The sequence below is a fragment of the Muntiacus reevesi genome, chromosome X (assembly GCF_963930625.1).
Source record: "Muntiacus reevesi chromosome X, mMunRee1.1, whole genome shotgun sequence".
Taxonomy (NCBI): Eukaryota; Metazoa; Chordata; class Mammalia; order Artiodactyla; family Cervidae; genus Muntiacus; species Muntiacus reevesi.
In genome coordinates, this window is record NC_089271.1 from 30,558,379 (window position 1) to 30,579,426 (window position 21,048).

The 21,048-nt window shown below is 36.6% G+C and overlaps 1 protein-coding gene across 2 annotated transcripts in view; it reads right to left on the reverse strand.

Moving 5' to 3' along the window:
• Positions 1–21,048, reverse strand: part of DMD (dystrophin) — a 2,163,935-nt gene that overhangs the window by 542,838 nt on the left and 1,600,049 nt on the right. For both annotated transcript variants that reach the window (XM_065915496.1, XM_065915495.1), the window contains one exon: positions 16,338–16,492. In XM_065915496.1, the coding sequence (XP_065771568.1) occupies positions 16,338–16,492 (155 nt within the window). The remainder of the gene's footprint in view (positions 1–16,337; positions 16,493–21,048) is intronic.

A 21,048-nucleotide genomic window follows, 5' to 3' on the forward strand; every position in this document is an offset into this window, starting at 1 on the left:
AGAAATAACAAGAGAGGAGGCATATTAAAGGCAGGGCTTCTTTGAGTTTTATTTTTCCCAAACATCCCTATTCACCCAAAGGTGAGCATTTCTTCTAAGACAAACCACGTTATGAATATCCTTAGCTTTTTGGATATCTCTAAAGAAGAGATAATACCTTTTTTAACTGCAGCTATATTTATATAGGATTTAGGATCGATTTTTAAAGAGTAGTTTTTTATGCAAGTTTTAACCATTGTGTAGGAAAGAAGTCAAGGCTGAATGAATGAGTGTTCATTTATTATGCACATTCATTTACTATATATACTAAACACACATGAGTGCTCAGTCACTCAGCCGGGTCTCACTATAACATCATCTAAATTATTTTGCCCCCAATTTTTATGATACGAATTATTGGGAAAGGATAATGTTAATGCTTCTCAATGAATTAATTGATGTCTTTCTCCTTTAAGATTAGTCAACAATCTGAGTACTGCTGAGTATTGTAAGCAACCTTTCCATAGACTCTGTTTTCTTTTGGAAAAGAAAGTTTCCATTTTCTATTGTTTAGAGTAATTAAATATTTGAAGAGTTTGTTTTTGAGCTTTAGGGGAAAAGAAGTCCTCAAGTAAGCCAGCATTCTTTAAAATTATCTAGAGAAAACTATACATTCACGGTTCTAAAAACACTACCATCCGCTGCTAGTATCATGAGGTTAAAATAAACATAGCAAAGTTTGGCAAAAATAAAAAATCAGCGATAAGCTTTAGTAATGAAATCAACACATTTGGTTTTAGCCTGTCATTACCTCAGTGTGTTTTTTCAAATTCTAGCAACCAGAGTAATAAGGAAATGGGATCAGAAATCCTTTGAGGGACAACTACTTAAATTATGGATACCAAGTTATAAAGTGTCTGGCTTATTCTAGTACTGGCATGAGCTTTCTGAAAAAAAAAAATGCTCTTTAGATTTTGCCATTTAAATAAGACCCTTAGTGATTAATCAACTGATCTGCTATAGATGGTTTGAAGGTATATGCCAATGATAGCACTGATGGTGGTACAACACTTTAAAACCCCACACAAGTAGATTACTGAACAGTCTGGTCACTTTCCTATTAATGTTCATTCAGGTAAGTGGAGTTATCCTACACTTGCTCTTGCTCGCCACAGAATGGGAGTTAATTTTTTTTTTAATCCAAGTCTTATTTTGCTCTATGAGTCCTGTGAGCACAGAGAGAGAAAATTTCCCACATCAAAATCCAGGCGAGGGGAGGTGAGGCCTGTTGACAGGATTGACAATGAATGAGACAGCACCTCTAGGAAAGAGGAATGCCATTCAGAGTGGCCATGCTGCTGAGAGTGATGTCTCTGTTCACTTGGTGTTAGTGAAGTTGCTGAATTTAATTTCAAAAATTGTACAGTGATTACTTAGAAATCACTGGCTCCCCAAGCAACTTTCGGAAGTTGAGCCCAGCTCTTTAAGTCCCTGCTGTAATGACGGAAAACACTGTTAATGGCCACTCCGCACCTCTGAGAGACCACTGTGTATATCACTCATGCACTTTCTTCAATAAATGTTGTCAGCAGAAGCAAATAATTTGTGGATAAGCCTTTTTTTTTTTCTTTTTCCCTTTCTTATTTATAACATTTGTATCATTATATAACTAGATTCTGGGACTGAGTTTAATACTTTATCATGAAGTAGTTTGAGTTCTTGGAGGAAAAAAGGGCTGTCTCTAGAGGTTAAGTTGTAGTTCATTATCCTATAAAAATCAAATGTTTTTGATTGGCACATATGCATCTGATTTTTCATTTGAAAGTATGAACATCATGATTTCCCCCACCTGATCATGTTTTTCCTGGAGCATATATTTTAAAGTAGCTCTTAAAACTTGCAACATGTGACATAATTATTTTAATCTTCATAAAAAATGATGTGCTAAAAATAAAAGTACTGGTGTAGCCATGGTGTTAGAACTAAAAATACCACATATTTATTTTGTGAGTGGAATATGTACTCAAGTGACAAAATAGTAGTATTAAATAAGTGTGTAATAGTAATTCTACAAAGGCACATTTAAAAAAATCTTGGTTATTAACCCAGTGCAAGTAAATTTAAAATTCTGTAGATTCCCTCATTAAATTATAACAGCATGGAAAATTCTTCCTATATATATTAGAAGGGACAAAAGCTAGTATTAATAGAATATTATGTCTCTCCTTAGAGATAAGGATATTATTATTATACTCTCCTAGCATATATATTCATAAATATAAGTACAAGAGGAATTTTGTTCAGCATCTCCAACAACCATCGCAGTACCTGGAAAAGAGTGCTTAATTATTACCAAAGTGATTAATTAGAAAATGGAAATATAGGTCAATATCAGTCTTTTCTCCTCAGATATTTTCATTATGTAATAATGACACTAGTACACATATAACTGTCAGTGAGTCTTTTCTTTCAAAGTTAGAATGGAGGCTCAACCAGATAACCCATTTCAAAAGCAAAATTTGGCTCAAGTTTGGAATAGAGATAAAGAAAAATGGAGAGAAACTTGCTTTTCCAAGAATGGCAAATACTTGCTAGATGCCCTTTTGGAGTCAGTCATATTAATGATGCTGGCAAAGATAGAAAAGAGTTAATAAAATTACTTACATGTATGTGTGTATATATATGTATGCATTAGAATTTTTTGAAATATTAAAAAGTAACAAATCACCCTACATGAGAAAATTCTCAAAGAGTTATGGCAGCAGTCCCAACCCTATTGGCACCAGGGACCAGTTTTGTGGAAGACAGTTTTTCTACGGATCAGGGTTTGGGGTGGGGATGGATTTAGGATGATTCAAGTTCATTACATGTATTGTGCACATTATTTCTATTATTTTACATCAGCCCCACCTCAGATCATCAGGCCTTAGATCCTGGAGGTTGGGGACCTCTGAATTAGAGAACCCAAGATCATACAAATGATACTTCAATGTAAACATAAGGAAAAGAAAAAAAAGTCTTTCTTCTTTTTCTTCAAACACAAGAATTTCTGCATCAGAACTGTCACAACGTAGGGGTTTTGAACTTGGGAAAGTAATAGACTCTCTGCATCTCAGTATCCTTTCCTGAGTCACAAACATTTTGATAAAGTAATTGGCAACACAGACTCAGTGAACTCAAATGTGTGAAATGTTATATTCATTTAGACTGTGGACTAGCAATTGGTACAGATGTCTGTCTCCTTGCTTGTTATTTGACAAGAGAGTGCAGAACTCAGCCTGAGCAAGCCGCCCAGCCCTTCTGATTAAGGGCTTGTGGTCAAGGTGTCCTGAGCCACTGGTGTGCCAAGAGGTCTATAAAATCCTGCTAGAACTGCGCTTCTCCAGGTCCTCTACTGAACAGCCCTGGCCTCTCCTCAGAGCAGATTGAGTATCTCCATCAGGAATGGTTGCCAAGTGAGAAGTGAGAGGCTGATTCACACACACCAAGTACTTGGCTGAGCTTCTAGAAGTGTCTATCTGCCAGGATACATTTTTCTGTCACCAGCAGCAACCTTACAATTAGGCTAAATGCAATCATTAGCAGGTTGCAGATTATGTTTTGTGTGGGGGAAAAAAAACCTCTAAGGGTTAGTCCCATGTCATTAACATGTTGATGAGGACAGAGTATCAAGGAGAGTTAATGGAATTTGTTTCAGGGGAAAAAAAAATACATATTAGCAGATCCCAGCAATTATAATAGACTCTCTTGCTTATCTCTATTTGCTAAAATAGACTTCTTTTACTAAAGGGATCTAAGATTACTTGTGTGATTTCTGAATGATTTACCTTCTATTCTCACTGTGGAACGTTTCAGGAAAACAAAGATTCAGTATGACTCAAATATGCGGTGCCAGAGAATCGATCTTTCTCTTTCTCTGTCATTGTTTTCATAGTTATTTCCTTCTTTTCCTCCTTCTCTTTCATTTTCTCTCTGATTCCTCTCCCTTATCTATCTACCCACCTATCTATATCTATGTCATTTATCTAACCATCCACCCACCCATGACAATGTTCCTAAACTTCTAATAGAATATGAAGTGAAAATAATAGATCCAAGGGAAAATAGAAAATATGCACGTATAGAGTCCAAAGGTAGATAACACAGCTTCCCTTGATTGGTATGCAAATTTATAAATTTATACCCTAGTGAAAAGTTGTGCTAATAGCACTGGAGAATACTACTTAGGTAACATACAGTGAAATGCTCTCCACACGGCAGCCTGGGCTACATGCTATGTGATCTCTCTTATGAATGCTTATTGAGTGCTGAGTATTGTCCCAGTTACTAGAGTGGCCCGTAAGATTCTCCTAGAGAAATTGGTTTCACAATATTCTAGAATGTATGCATGCTATACAGACTATCCTTTTCCTCATGCATTCCCAAACACACATTGTGTATTCATAATCCATACAGTATAATGAAAGTCTGATTAGTTCTATGGAAGTTTGTTTACTTTGACTTAAACTGATAATGCCTAAACTTTTCTTCTGGGCCATATAACCTTTCTTGAGTTAATTAATTCGGCAGAGATTCACTTGGGGAAAAAAAAGAGAGAAGAAAAGCATGGGAGGGTGATGGTCAGGATGCTAAAGTCAAAGTCATATGTCTACCCGATGCTTGAAATTATCACACCAAGGCATTACCCAGCCTGTTCTTGAATATTTCTACAACCTTAAGAGGCAGCCTGTTTCACCTTTGGACAGCTTGATCACAAAATTCCTCTCTCTGCTAAATTGAAATATAAGTTCTCAGACTACATTACATGCCTGAATTGATTCAGCCTAACAGCTCCCTAATTTTCCTTTCCTATTGCTCTACTGCAGTGTGTGTGTGTGAGAGAGAGAGAGAAGGAAAGATTATTGTCACTAAAACCTGTCTTATCTCTCAATTCTGAATGTTCTTGGTTGACACAGTGCAGTGGTTCTCAAACTTTAATATGCATAGAAATGACCTGGAGCCTGGACAGCATGTTAAAAGTTTTCTGGACCACATCCCCAGAGATTCTGATTTAGTAGGCTAGGGTAGGAGCCACATATTTGCATTTCTAGCAAGCTCATAGATGATGCTAATGCTGCTAGTCCAGGGACCACACTTTGGGGCAATACTTGGGTAGTATATACACTGATGCTCTGCCAAGACCCATGCCCTTTTCAGCAGGATCATTGGCTGCTAACAGCTCACAGCTGCCACTCTCACTGGAAATTGCCCTCAACTGTAGGTTTTATCCAAAGTTGCCCTCTCCCACAGAGTGACCCAGAACCAGTAACTGGCTGATATTGGAATACGAAGGCCCAGCTCGCTTGCCTCAATTCAGCATATCTCTGAAGGGAGCTACAGATTCCAGACCTCCCCTTAGACTCTCCCCAGGCCTCAGGTTCACTGCAGGGTAGCTTCTCTTTCTGCCCAGTGTTACCTCTGTCACATACTTATACATGTATCTCATGGAAACACTCTCCACAAACCTTCTGCACACAACTCTCCATCTCAGGGAATCTTCTTCTCCCTGTTTCCAGGCTTAAGTCAGCTGGATTTTGTCTTTTATGTTACTTTTCTCTTGAACCAAATGTTGTGCCTTCTATACATTCCACCTTTCAATATTCAGCCTTCCACCCAAATTTGCTGAAATCTTTCTGGCTCCTGATACTCGTCTACTGTGTTTGCCATTTTTCTCTGCTTTGTGTCACTGGCAAATTTGATAAGAATGCTATCTATGTCTTCATCCAAGTCACTGATGGAAATATTGAAGAGGACAAAGCTGAGATTAGATTACTGTGAAAAGCTGCCAGAACCTCCTTCCAAGTTGATACGTATCCATTAAAAAGCAATGAAGTGAGCAGAGGCCTCAGAGACACAGATTTTGGTTTGGAACACCAGCTCTGTCTAAGTAGAGGTCAGCAGCTATACTCACAGCTAAAAAGAACAATGCCATTTTAACATGTCTGTCTTAATAGGCAACTTAGGTATGACTCACATAATAAACATTAATAAGTCATGTCTTGCTACCAAAAAAACATAAAAATCATAAACAATTATTATGACTTCATGATGATTATTAATTTGTCTCAGGATGCAAGTTGTGTTTGACCATTTTTGTTGAGTATTTGTTTCACTTAAATATTTTTAAAAAGAAGTTGTGGTAAAATTGATGTTTAATAGCTAATTCAATTTCACTAGGTAGATTTAAAATATTTGCAATATAAAAGAAAAACATAACTCCTCAGGAATTGTATGAGTAGCTATAAATCTATGAAATGTAGGTTCAAGTCTCCAAAGGGGCTTGGATTAGGTCTGTTTGACTTGATTTCAATGCTCTATGGCATGAAGACCCTGGCTGGCCACAGAATGGTCATGAGTACCATATTAGAGATTTGATGAGGGTAACTGAGAAGCTGAATATTAGAAAATATTAAAAACACACCACCACTGATTTGAATGGGGAATTGATTTTCCACAAATTTAAATAGTTTTTATCTCTTTGGCTGAATACTGATGCTAGGCAGAATGGCCAGAGCATAAAACATTGTCTGGAGGCGTGAAGATACTGCTTTTGTTTCTGATTATTTAATAAGTCACCATGTATCTCAAGAAAGTATTCCTCCTCCCCTGTTTTTCTCTTAAAAAGATAATATGTACGCATTACCTCCCTAAAAAAAGGTAGTTAGGCTTTTTAAAAGGAAAAAACAATCTGGGAATGCTTTCAACTGTTACTAAATTGGGAGTAAGTTAAATAAATATAAACAAAATACATTTACAAAACTATAAAAGAAAATGCTAAAAAAATGTTGATGGTGATTATTTCTCAATTTTTAAATTTGTCTACAGTTAGTAGATATCATTTTATATCAGGAGAAAATTGTTTCAAAGTATAGAAGAAACTTTTAAACACAGACCAATAGGTAAAATATAAAAACACAAAACCAAAAGGCACAATCTGAGCTTAGAAAACAAGACATGTAGATCTGTGGGTCAGCAATGGCACAGAAATACAAAGTAGTGTGCAGGGCTGAAGACATGAAGCTGATGGGCTCTGGGAAGTACGTGGTGGCTACCAGGAGTTCAGAATCTACTGGGCTCAAGAAACAACACAAAGAACCTGAGCTGGGCTCTTTGCCTCAATGAGTCAGGGATGGGATCATGCTTCCCAAGTGGTAAAAGGGGACTGAGAAAGAGCTGCTGTTGATCACTACCTAGACGTGCTTCAATGACCCCCTTCTCTGGGGGAGGAAGTTGAAAAGGATAAATTCCATAAAAACTCACTAATACCTACATGTTCTGCATATTTTTTTACTTTCAGAAATACATATGAATTAACGGTTTATAGAAAGAAAATAAATCCCTATTATAAACTGAATGAAGCCAAAAGATCCCCAAACTAGAATGACTGTTAGAATTGGAGAGATAAAATCCCAAATCAAGTGATGATTATACAATTTGTCAAAATAACTCATCTTTCTAAAAATAAACTCCAGCTAATTTATATATTTTATTGAATATTTTAAAGACATTGAGAATGAGAGTGATGTGGAGACAATGAAAAATGCAAATATAATTGAAAAGTAATATAATGGATGCTGTTGTTAACATTAATGGTTCAATTAAATGAAGCAAGTGAAACTTTCACTCATTTGTTTTAATTTTAGACACTATAATATTAAATGAATGAATGAAGAAAAGAAAGGTCTGCTGGCATCTTATAACTTCATTTTAGGAAACAATTATGTCTTTTTTTTTTAAATTTTAGAATCTTTTCATGGGTAAATGGTATGAAGAGGCATTTGTAAGCATGTATTTTGGTGTGCTTGGAGGGCCTGGTTTAGGACCGCAGGACTGGGTTAAAACGAACACAGCTACTTGGCTACACGACTAGGTAATTTTCCACACCAGTAAATCACCAATGATATGATCCCAAATGTCTCCCTTTTTATGCAATCCCTGCAAGCTAGAAACATTCTAATTGCTTTAAAGGAAATGACATAAAGCGAAGCAGGCAGTTGCCACCATGAACCTTTTAGATTCGCACGGATCACGACACTCCCTGGCCCAGAGCCCCAAGGTTTGCATTACAGGTATTATAATACACTATCCTATTGTGAGATGGCGAGAATTCTTATGCTTCATAATCATTTGGAAGACAGGGTCTCAACAGTATAAAAACCATAGTGCCTTATAACTATATACACAACTCTGTCTTGAAGAGCCTAGAGAAATGTCCTCATACTGCCAGAAGAAGTGTACCTAGAAGAGTTGCTAATTGACTGAATTTTTCAATATACCAAATCCCTTTAGTCCTAAAAATTGACTAGAAGGTATATTTTGCATGAGAGGGATTAAAAATAGGGCTACTCTAAATTGAGGATTTTGAACTGGTGGCTTTAGGGTCCTTTGTAGTATTAATATTTATGACCATAACATGCTACAAATATATAATAGGCAGTCTCTGACTTAAGAAGAAGTCATGTTTTCAACAAATCTCCTGTTAGCATCATATCATATTCTTTATGTAGCTTAGAGGGCAGCAGCAAATCTTCATCTTCTAAGTTTCTGGAAATAATCCAAAGCCATTTAGTGTCCAATATCTGATGAATTGCTTCATTTCATTCAGTACACAATTAGTGAGTACAGTGTTTGTTACCTCAAACACAAGGTGTGGCTACACAATAATGTAACAGTCTTCTGAAGATCAGAAAACAGTCCCCAAGGAGTTCCAGAAAAGGAATTCCAAAAATGTTTTGAGAAAGGACAGCATTTTGTGGACAGAGTGAACGACTACTTTATGAAGTTCACATGCCTGTCCCTCTGCTAAATAAACAAACTGACAAACAAGCACACATTGTGGTATTATTTGCTTTTCTTTCCTGAAAATAAATCAATTTTGTTTGTTTCTGTTGTCAGAAAAATTGGGGCATACTTTTGGGAATATATCACCTACGAAAATATCATCCATCAGATTTCAAGAGGCCAAAAAAAAAAAAAAGAAAAGAAAGAAAAAAACAATAATGCTAAGAGGAAAGGGAAACCAGAAGATTAGTTTTAAGGAAAATAACTCTGGGGTAGTGTGAATACCAAGTGAGTGCAGAGATTCAATGGTTGGGAGCACAGAGAAGACATTGGTCACAATCTACCAGGTATAACATGAAGAGGTTTTAGGATGAGGTGATGAGGAAGAATAAAGAAAAGGCATTAGTCTTAAGAGAAATTTTTTGCAGTAGAAGTCACAGAATTTAGAAGTCAACTTAATACAGGTATTAGTAGAGAAGAGAGAAGGAGGACAAAGTAGAAGGTAATTCTCAAGTTTTCAGCATTAAAGACAATCAAGCAATTAAGGTATGCTTTCCCTGAAAATATAGGAAACATGCATTGTTTCAGGGGGCAGATAATGCATTTTACTTTAGACATTTTGGAGCCTGTAGTTAATGCAGATGGAGATGGGAGGTGACTGGAAGTATAGTTCTAGAGAAGAGGACAAAGATGTGAGATGGAAAAAAACACTGAGGAGTCTTAATGGTAGTTGAAGTTGACAGACAAAGGTAGTTGAAATGTGTGTCGAGAAATAAAAGAGAGATTTAAGAATGGAACACCAGGATTTAAAGGTTGTATACAGCAAAGAGAGTATACTCTGATTATTGTTACAACTCCCAGATTTGTATCTTGGGTCCCTATCATTGCCTAGAACTTAAGATTTTATAGCCAGCTATCTACTCCACATCTCCACCTCGATGCCTAATAGACATTTCAAAAGAGACATTTCCACTTGTTCTTCCTAAAACATGAGTTACTTTTAGAGCCTCCTCCATCTCAGCAAGTCTCCCATCTTCCAGTTGCTCAGGCTAAAAACTCCGTAGTCTTCCTTGATGCCTCTCTTCCATATCTAAATCTAAACCATTACAAAACCTTTTGGGCTGTGTCCTAAAATATCATAGAAGTCGACCATTTCTTACCATTCACCTCTCCTATTCTGGTCCAAATCACAGTTGTCTTTTGAATGAATTATGACAATAGCCTCCTAATGGTTTCACTGCTTTCCTTCAGTCTGTTATTGCAGAGGGGCCAGAGAAGTTAAAGATGCTATTCCTCTGCTCAAAACCCTCCAATGACTCCCATTTCATTCAGAGTAAAAGAAAAGTGGAGGGGCCTATAAGGGCCTATAAGGCCCAATGTAATCAGAGTCTTCTCACCTCTCTGAATGCCTTGTCCACTGCACTCTTGTTTGCTTGACCCATTCCTATCATACAGGTTTCTTTAAGGTTCCTTCAACCAGCCAAGCATACGCCTGTCTCAGAGGATTTCCAGTTATTAGAACCCTCCTGTACTGTTTTTCTTCCAACTATCTACAGGGTTCACTTCCTTAGGTTCTTTAGGTTTTGCTTAAACCTCATGCTTTTACTGAGATCTTTCTTAACCACCATACTTAAGTAATGACCCTTACTTAAGTAATGACCTCTTCCACCACACGCTCACTCATACACACATTCTCAACTGCTTGCCCTCTTTATGTTTCCACATTGTACTTATCATAATCTTATATTCCATACATTTAACTATTTTAATTTTTAATGTCTGGTTCTCACTTCCTTCCCAGGATGCAAGTTTCATAAGGGGAGGGCTTTTCTCTGCTGTATACCTTGGACCAAGAACTGAGCCTACTGAGCACATATCCAGCACTAAAATATTCACTGAGTGAATGAATTTTTAAAATGTTTATGATAGATAACATTTATTGAGCTCTTACTATGTGCTAGGCATTGTACTAAGCACTTCATGCTTACTGTATTACTAGAGAAATAAAAGAATTGCAAAGTAATATTGTTTGGGAACTCAAAGAAGGGAAAGTTTCAGCTAGTAGAGTTGATAAACTGAACCAAGGTTAAAATGAAGTCAAGTAGATGGATAAATAAAAACAGGGCAATTAGCTATTATAAAACTTTTTGACAATCTTAATGAGTCCTTGCTTCAGGAAAGTGGTAGTGTGAGGGAAGCCAGATTGAAGTGGGTCAAAGCATAATGAAACTGAAGAATAGGAAATAATAATGTCAATTGTTGCTTTAAAATTTTTTGATGGTAAGGGGGAAACAAGGATAGCTGGATAGAAACGTTGGTATCCTAAAAAAGTTCTTTAAGGATGAGGGGAACTTGAACATGATGGTTGGCTGAAGGGGAGAAGCAAGAAGAAAGAAGAAATTGAAAATCCCAGAGAAAGAAAGCAGAATGGTTACTAAAAAAATATGCTGAAAGATGTGAAAGAGATCCAGTACTCAGTTACAGTAGCTCTTTGGTGCACACAATATAGGGCTCAATTTTTTCTCCCTTTTCTTCCTTCTTTAAAATGAAAAAGAAAAAAGACCTAGAAATAGAGAAGCAAGGAGTGATTTCCAAGGGCTTCATTGTTGCCAAAGATGAAGAACACAGGTGATAATCCTTCAGCTTCTCAACTTTTAATTGTAATTATTAACATTTGAAGCATGTTATTAAAGTGGACAGGAGAATACTGAGATACTATTTTAGGGATAGTATATGTGCAGATATATTCATGAATATGCACATACACACTTATACACGCACACAAATACATGTTAAATCTTTCTTAGAACCTAGAGAGATTTCTCAGGTATCTGGGAGCTTTTGCGAAGGACTGCCAGTCATGCTAAACCTGCTGGTATTAGTACCAGCTCCTCTACTTGATGAGTTTGCTCCTTGCTGATTGGTAGCTGGAGAAGTCCTCCTATAGCTACAGACAGACAATTCAGAGTTAATGCTCATTTCTTGTTTAAAGAGTGATCCTGGAATAGAAATAAGGAAATGAAATCTCATGACAGTGTCATCATAAAGTCATCAGCCAGATGGCAGTCCTTGAAATCTAATCCTTAGAGGATTCTCATAATAATATGTAATATTACATCTAATATTATCTTATTCACCAATTCATATCTATTCACAGAGACTGAAGGGAAAGAAATGAACTCGCAAAAGCCCATATTTCTGGCTTTATACGTTAACATGGACTCTATACGGCATATGATCAGGGAAACAAAATATTTTCCTACACATGTCACAATGATGATCTATGTTCTGTTATGAATTGCTAAAGTACAGAATTTACATGAGAAGCAGCTTTTTAAAAAATATTCATGAATGCTAGATTAAGTCATTTTAGGTCCATGTGGCTGTTTGTACTTCTCTATATAAAATCGTAATTAAAGGTCCCATCAAAGTCAGTATAGAATTTGAAGATTCCTCTGACCAATTAATAAACTTAAATTGAACACTAAACTACAAAACAAAATTATCTTGCTTTTGCTTTTGATTATGTCTGGAACTACAGCTTGCCAGTTTATGATACCAAACTAAAGTTCTTCTGAGTTATAATTTTTTGTACCTTATTTAACATTCAAAAATTTTAAATGAAGAAAAGATTTTATTGCTTTACGTAGGCTTCCAAATTAACAAAGTTTTTGCATATGTTTATCTATATGATGAAAATTTTCAGTGTAGGCAATGTATCAGTGTTCAGTGGTAAAACTGGAACCATGGGAAAGGATGTAATCAGGATGTTTTCAACACATATCTCCTACCTAAGAAGTCTTGGTTACAGATATTTTTCAAAGTCATGACATACTTTTTCCCCCAAACCCAAATATCAATAATTTTTCCTTTAAAATTATGTTTATCAGATTAACAGCAAAAGTCAAACTGTTTATATTATGGGAGAGTTGTAGTTTTTGAGATGTTAAACATCAGTTCTAGAAAATGGACAAACAGAAGGAGAAGGTACAAGCAAGGAAATGGAATAACATGAACCACTTTGAAAGGAAATACTTTTCATTTACAAAACATACCAAAACCTTTTTTTGAAGTAATATGGTATGCAATTGTTATATATGTATGCTAAACTGCATAGGGGAAATGGAAACAAAGATGATCTAAAGCCGGACAGTTAATAAAACTTTCTGTGATGTTGGAAATGTTCAATCTTGCATTGTTCAATGGGGAAGCCACTCACTACTGGTGGCTCCTGAGCACACGAAAGGTGGTTGATGAGCTGGAAGAAATGAATTTCAGATTTTATTTCATTGTAATCATTTGAACTTAAATGGCAACCTATGGCTAGTGGCTACCCTACTGAACAGCACCAATCTAGGGGATGCTGGTGATGTTCCTTCACTTCTGGGTTGAGCTGGGCGAGATACTGGATAAAAAGGTCAAAATACAAAAAATCACATAAACAGTTTTCTTGTTCTTTAACTATCTAGCATACAATCTATAAGGATATAAGATATAAGAAGATGGAGTCGGGTAAAATATGGTTTAATCTGTGCCGGTGACACATACAGCATACACAGAATGTGAGCTCCCCATGTAAAGGTATCATTAGCCAATAGAGAATCCAGCTCTTCTCGTGCCCTTTCACACTGACCAGAACCAACACCAAGCCCAAACAGGCCACTGTCATGACAATCCCACAAGCGTGCATTGTGCATGAACGTATGACGTACATGACTGTACTGTATTTACTGGGATTTGACTGGTGGTCTCACCAGGGAATTTCATGCTGCCCCGCTCCACCATGACAGTGGATCAGTTTCCTCCTTTCATACATGGCAGACATTCCCTATTGACTGGCTCAACCCCAGTTCCTAGATACCGGAGGTGGTTTGGTGGCATAGGTCTAACCCAAAAGTTCCTGGGAAAGCTGTGTGTTCTCGACACCAGCACTGCCCCTTCTGCTGCCCCTTCCTCCCGCTGGAATGCATATATTCTGAACGACATGCCAAGAAGAACAAGGAGACTTTGGGGCTGACATTGCTGAGCTACTGTGCCCATGTCAGCAGCTGCCTAATTCTGGAACTTCTCCTAAGTTACAGAAATAGACCTCCATTAGGTAAGCTAGTGAACTTGGGTTTTCTGTTACTTGAAACTGAAAGTGATCCTAACAGGCACATTTTTCTTCTTTGTTGAGTTATTGGCACACCAGAACATTCACAGTTAGTCATTTCTTTTTTGTTTGTTCAATTCCCTATTTAATCTAAACATGTTTTGTGGGGAGATACTGTGTGTCAAGCTAAGTGCTAATATGATTGATAAACAGCCAATGTGTATACCCTCACAGAGTAAGCATTCTCCTTAGAAACAAACACCAGTATACACTTAAAGACAGTGTAGTGAGATAAGCACAATAACAGGGGGCCAAAAGAGTATAGGCTTTGGGGTTGGTAGTCAGGGAAGGCTTCCTGGAGGAAATGGCACTGACACTGAGACCTGGAGAAGCAGGAAGAGAAGCAGGTTGCATCTGGAAAAAGAGGTTGTAAGAGGACAAAGATGAGTTCAGCTTTGGGGCTATTAAGTTTGAAGTTCCTACGGGACATCACAATAAAAAGAAGTAAATCGGATATGCTGGTCTGAAATTGAAAGATGACTCTCAGCTGCAAATGGTATAAATGGATAGTCATCAGCAGACTGAAACTACACAAGTGGATGAATATTTGTAGAGTGTATATGAGACGGAAACATGGAAGAATTTTAGAGGCATGAGTTAAATTAGCTTGGCAAATCACAGATTCTTTTGGGTCAGTGAAAAATGTAATTTCAGTTCAGTTCAGTCTCTCAGTCTGACTCTTTGTGAACCCATGGACTGCAGCACACCAGGCCTCCCTGTCCATCACCAACTCCCGGGGTTTACTCAAACTCATGTCCATTGAGGTGGTGATGCCATCCAACCATCTCATCCTCTGTCGTGCCCTTCTCCTCCCGCCTTCAATCTTTCCCAGCATCAGGGTCTTTGCAAATGAGTCAGTTCTTCGCATTAGGTGGGCAAAGTATTAGAGTTTCAGCTTTAGCATCAGTCCTTCCAATGAACACCCAGGACTGATCTCCTTTAGGATGGACTGGTTGGATTTCCTTGCAGTTGAAGGGACTCTCAAGAGTCTTCTCCAACACCACAGTTCAAAAGCATCAATTTGTCAGTGCTCAGCTTTCTTTATAGTCCAACTCTCACATCCATATATGACTACTGGAAAAACCATAGCTTTGACTAGATGGACCTTTGTTGGCAAAGTAATGTCTCTGCTTTTTAATATGCTGTATAGGATGAAAAATTACTCAGCTATCTATAGTAGAATCTTGCCATTTGTGACAACATGGATGGATCTAGAGGGTGCTAAGTGAATAAGTTAGACAAAGACAAATACCGTATGATCTCATATGTGGAATCTAAAACAAAACAAAAACAGACAAAACATAATGAAAACAGACTCATATAGCCAGAGAACAAATGGGTGGTTGCCAGAAGCGAAGAGAAGGTAAAGGGGTGAAATAGGTACATGGGATTAAGAGGTATAAATCTCCAGTTATAAAATAAATAAGCAACAGGGACATAACATACAGTACAAGGAATATGGTCAATAACATTGCAATAACTTTGTATGGGGACAGATGGTTACTAGGCTTATCATAATGATCATTTCATAATATGTGCAAATGTCAAATTACTAGGTAGTTTATCAGAAACTAATATAATATTGTACATCAGCTACAGTTCAATTAGAAAAACACAAATGTTTACCAGCTCCCTACTAGATCACCTGGTTCAGAATATGTCAAATAAGAAAGATAGCCTTTGTTTTCAGGGAGTTTAGACTAATGTGAAGGACAATCATTTAACAATTAGTTACATAATTCATGTTTTTGTTTATAATTTTATTAATATAATTAGGATAATGCTAATGAAAGAAAAGCCCAAGGGGTTAAAACTGGATAATAAAGAGACAGGACCTAGTTTGAGAAGATGGTGTCGCTAAGAGCCATTTATTGCCATTAGGTATATAATGGGAAATGAAATTATGAGTTATGTTACACTGCACACATTTTCACATTGGGTATGCAGAGTGAGATACAATGATGGCACCATCAGTAGCTGTAACTCCATCATGAACCCCCAAATGACTTCCTTGTCAGATTAAAGATGGGGCAGTATGCATCGTGATGGAGTAGAACAATATTTCTTTGGGTAGAGTTCTCAAAGCAGACTGATAAATGGCTCATCTACCTACAAATCCATCTTTTGTTTTTGTCTAATTGCACAGCTATGTCACTACCTTTCTGACTGTGGGCAAGTCATTTGATTTCACCAGTCTTCAGGTCCTCATCTTTAAAACAAAAAAAGAGGACTTCAGAAAGAATGTGGGTTTAGTTGGCATTTCTCATCTTGGATCTTTGCAAGCCCCAGGTTAGCAGGATGGGAAAGCAAATCTGCATTGCCCACCCAGGGTCACCACACCATCATGGAAGTCAGCAAATAGTTTTAGAAATAATGGAGTCCATACCTTTTATGAATGCTTGCCCAAGAGGCATTGATGTTCTCTGTTATCATGTGTACTTTTCGGGTATCATCTGCAGAATAATCCCGGAGAAGTTTCAGTGCCAAGTCATTTGCCACATCTACATTTATCTGCCACTGGCGGAGGTCTTTGGCCAACTGCTATAGATGCACATGGAAGAAGAGAATGAATGTCACTTTTCTCTGAAATCTCTAGTTGGACTTTCTCATAAGTAACTTCTGAATCCTTGGGTCACAGCATGTCTGCATGACTGCTTTTCACTGACCCTGTGTGGTTTAGTCAATCTTGACAGTATAAGCTAACCCACATTTCATGACAAAAGTTTTCAAATGCAGCATCTTGAGCAATACTCAGTATCAGGTATTTCAATTTAGTAGCAACTAATTGGAAACAAACTTGGCTTAATTGTCTTTCTATCATGGGAGAGAACAAACTATAAAAATAAGCTCCCAAATCATTGTTGAATATATGACATATACCAAAATTTGAACAGAAAAAAATAGCACATGTATCCCCCCCGCCCCATCATTAACTTGTTGAATTGTTTATGTAATTAGTGCCATCTACTGGCACTCAACTAAAGTTGCATACAGAAAATATTGAGCTTCAAAAAAAAAATGCTGTTATTTTCGTTTTGAACTTCTTTAAAGGATTGGCTTATTCATAATACTTACAACTATTCTACTTTAAAATCAGAATAAAAATTTAAATATATAAATTTTTCTAAACCAAATGATCTATGTTTTCTTTTATTACATTTAACAATTGAGTATTATCAAAGCATGTATCACTATTTTATCACTTTAAATATCATATACCAAAGAAAGAAATTAACCAATGATAGGCTCATTTGGATGCATATTAACCCCACATTTCTACTAATCATTGCTTCAAATGCATGGGAGAGGCTTGTAAACATTATAGTATTCTTAAATTACTAAGACAGTTATACCAAATCCAACATGGTGGGTTAAATGGACAAAGGAATAGTAACAGGTAATTCAAACAAGAGAAAGAATAAAAGCTATTTTTATAGAAAAAGAAAAAATCAACTTTCCAATAAATGAAAAGCATAGAGTATCACAATTTGACACCAATTAAGTTTAAAAAAATAAAATCCAAAGCTGGAAAGACTGTAGCCAAACTAGCACATTCATATACTATTTCTGGGAATGGTATCTATTAGGACAGTTTGGCAATATATTTCAAGTGAAATACAAATGCTTATTCCCATTGACTCAATAATCTAATTTTAATATTTTGTCCTAGTAAAATATTTAAAAGAAATACATTATAGGAATAAAGATCTTCATTAACTAAGATAGTAAAAAATGAGAAACGATTTCAATGTTTAATGAGGGGACATTAAAATAAGGCAATACATCAACCCAATGGTCTAATATGCAGTAAATGTGCACAGAAATCCTAAGGACAAAAACAGAACATAATTTCTATCTTCACTGTATTTCTTAAATCTGTAAGAGTACATTGACATGACCTGGAAGGGGAAAAGAGAAAATTGAAACTAAGTGTTGTTTGTGAAAAGAGTAATTGCTCTTGTTTTAATATGCATTCTTTTATGTTAATATGATTTATGATGATAAAAATCAAATACTAGTACTTTCAGCATAGTTTCAGTATATGTGAGTAGACTCCTGTTCCTTGAAAATGTATAGTCAGTATACAATCTGGCATTTCTCAGTTAATTAGAACAGTCTATTCTAGAATCAAACAAAATAATTGCATTTATTGCAAACAGCAAACAGACCCACATAACTGAACTAGCAGCAACCAACTAAAGCCAGTATCACTAAGTTTTGCTATAAAAAGAGAGACAATTCTTAAAGGCACAGAGTATATTCACCGTACTACAAAGTAATTAAAATTTAACTTTGTGGAACACCCACTTCTCCTTATAAACTCCTTTTCCACTTTTATAGCCTCACACTGAAAGTAAGCCTTTCTGAGGTAAAACACACACACACCAAAGACTTTGCCTTTCTAGAAGTTTCCTATGGTACAAAATTACCTTTTCCCCTTTCCCTCTTCACTTAAGCCACTTTTAATCTACAGTGTTAAAAGTAATGTACACTAAGATATGAAAGACCAATTGGCCTTTATCCAGAAGATGGTATTCAGAGCTTAAAAGAAGAGCTTATTATCAATCATCTATTAAGTCTCTAAATGGCAGCATAAGAATCCACAAAATTGACACTGATAACTTAGTTACCTTTCTGTAAAGTAATTCCTTTTGAAGAAAAATGCAAATGCTAAAGAAACATCTATTATGAACCAACATCAGAGTATATCTGTAGAGATTTAGCAATGTGTGCATGCTTATTAGTTGCTCAGTCGTGTCCAAGTCTTTGCAATCCTTTGGACTGTAGCCCACCAGACTCCTCTGTCCATGGGATCTTTCAGGCAGGAATACTGGAGTGGGCTGGCATTTCCTCCTCCCAGAGACTTAGTAATATAAAACGCTAATTACAATTTTACTAAGTATAATTAAAATCATTTATTTTATCTCGGAAAGTCAAACTTGGAAGTCAACTCTCACTCATGGGTTGCTACTTGAAAGTTTAGATATAAGAGATATATTCTTTGGTTTGAATCTACAGATCATAAAAATTACCAAAAATAGAAGTTGAAAAGTATGGTAGAATTTTCCAGAATCTTGAAGGACATAGCAGGGTAAAATTTAATTAGAGACTTCATAGGAAAAGGTAATAAAACAGTAAGGGTTCACTTCAAACCAGAGTTTTTGGTATGCTTTAATGCTTGAAAGAGAAGAATACACAGGCCATATATTTTGCTTCAAATTTGTATTCACACTGAAATTTAAATTTTTATACCTAAGGAAATCTTGACTGAACGCTGCCCTTCACCACGTACTGCTCAGGTTTTGCTGTGATGTAGGATTAAAAAGAAAAAAATCCCACTGACCTTGACTCACATTGACAGGGCTTAGGCCCTTATCTAAACTCAAAGGTTCTCAAGGCAGCACCCTTTTCTCCCTTAAAGACAGAACAGACTGGTTTCCCTTCCTCCTAAGGTATTAATATGTTGATCACCTTGGGCTTTAGCCAAGTGTCATTCACAACATGAACAATGACCTTGACCAGCTTTGCCTACTACTGTGAAATTCAGTCCTGGGACAAAGCCAGACCATGGAAGAAGTGTAAATTCAAAAATACAATGGAATTCACACACATTCTTTTTACTTCTGAATTCCATTTACAATGGTATACTCTATAGGGAATTGTGTGGTGATCATAGCGTATGAAGAAATTTAAAATACCATGAGCACTAGCCTATAAAAAAAGATGATTTTGAAGGTGTGTGTGTGTGTGTTTTCTATGAAGAATAGAAAATGCTCAATTCTTATAAGACTGTGTCACCAACCAGGAAAGAAATTTTCATATCCAAACCTCATATGATCCTGCTACAATATGTGCTCTGTATTTACACAGTATTTTAGGCAGAAAAAATGATCATGGATTATGGCACAAGTTGAATTCAAGAATTTTGAGTATACAAATTTTTTAACATTTACCTTCTCTTTTGTCTCTGTCAGAACTCTTTTTAGGAATATTGACCCAACACGGGAGAAAACAAAAGAGGAAGGGAAAGAGTATTTAAGAGCTTGGGCAACAGAATGAGTCTGCTGGGTTTGAATCCTGACTTGATCATTTACTAATGATGTGACAGATGGGAAAATTAATTATGTTCTCTGTGCCTCAGTTTCCCTTTTATTAAATATGTATACTAACAATATTTATTACCTTGAAAGATTAATATGAGGATGAATTTGCAAAATCCAGGGAAAACAGAGTGGTGCCTGGTAAACCCAAAGCATTAAAAAAGTATTAGCTATAATCATAATCACCACAACTACTACCATTACTGCTACTGCTATTTTTAATGAACCACACTACAGCCACCACAGTGAGCCTCTGCTCAGTGAAAGAAAGGGACCCACTATTTCATAGATATTGGCTACAATGCCGTACCTCTAAAAGACTCCCTTTAATTTCGAAGATAAATGTGAGTATGCAGTATGTGTGTGTGCTCAGTTGTGTCCGACTCTTTGTGACCCAATAGACTGTAGCCCACCAGGCTCCTCTGTCCCTGGAATTTCTTGGCAAGAATACTGGAGTGGGTTGCCATGCCCTTTTCCAGGAGATCTTCCTGACTCGGGGATTGAACCTACATTTCTTGCATCTCCTGCATTGGCAGGTGATGTTATTTACCACTGAGTCACCTGGGAAGCCGTGAGTATGCAGACCTACAATTAAAACTTTCAAGTTGAGTATTGTTTAAGTTTTCTTATCAAATGTGTTTTGGGATGTTCACCCACTAATGAACTTTGGTTTTGTTTTAGATGAACTCGATTTAAAAAGTTTTAATGGCTCTCACTCAAAGGAACATCGTGAAAAGCCATGCAGCTTAATGAAAAGGCATCTTCCCAGGAAGTCTGGACTGGCCATTGTCTTGTAGTTTGATCTTAAAGCCTTCAACCTTTTGGGTTCCAGCTTTGTTGTCTGTAAAACAGGATGGGGCTCCTTATACTGCTTATGCCTTAGGTGTGTTATGAGCTCAAAATCAAAATCAAATTGCTTGTGTGAAATAAAACTCATATTTTATGGCAAGACAAGACAAGTTTAAATATAGAAAATCTTCTTTGCCCTTTGGCTGC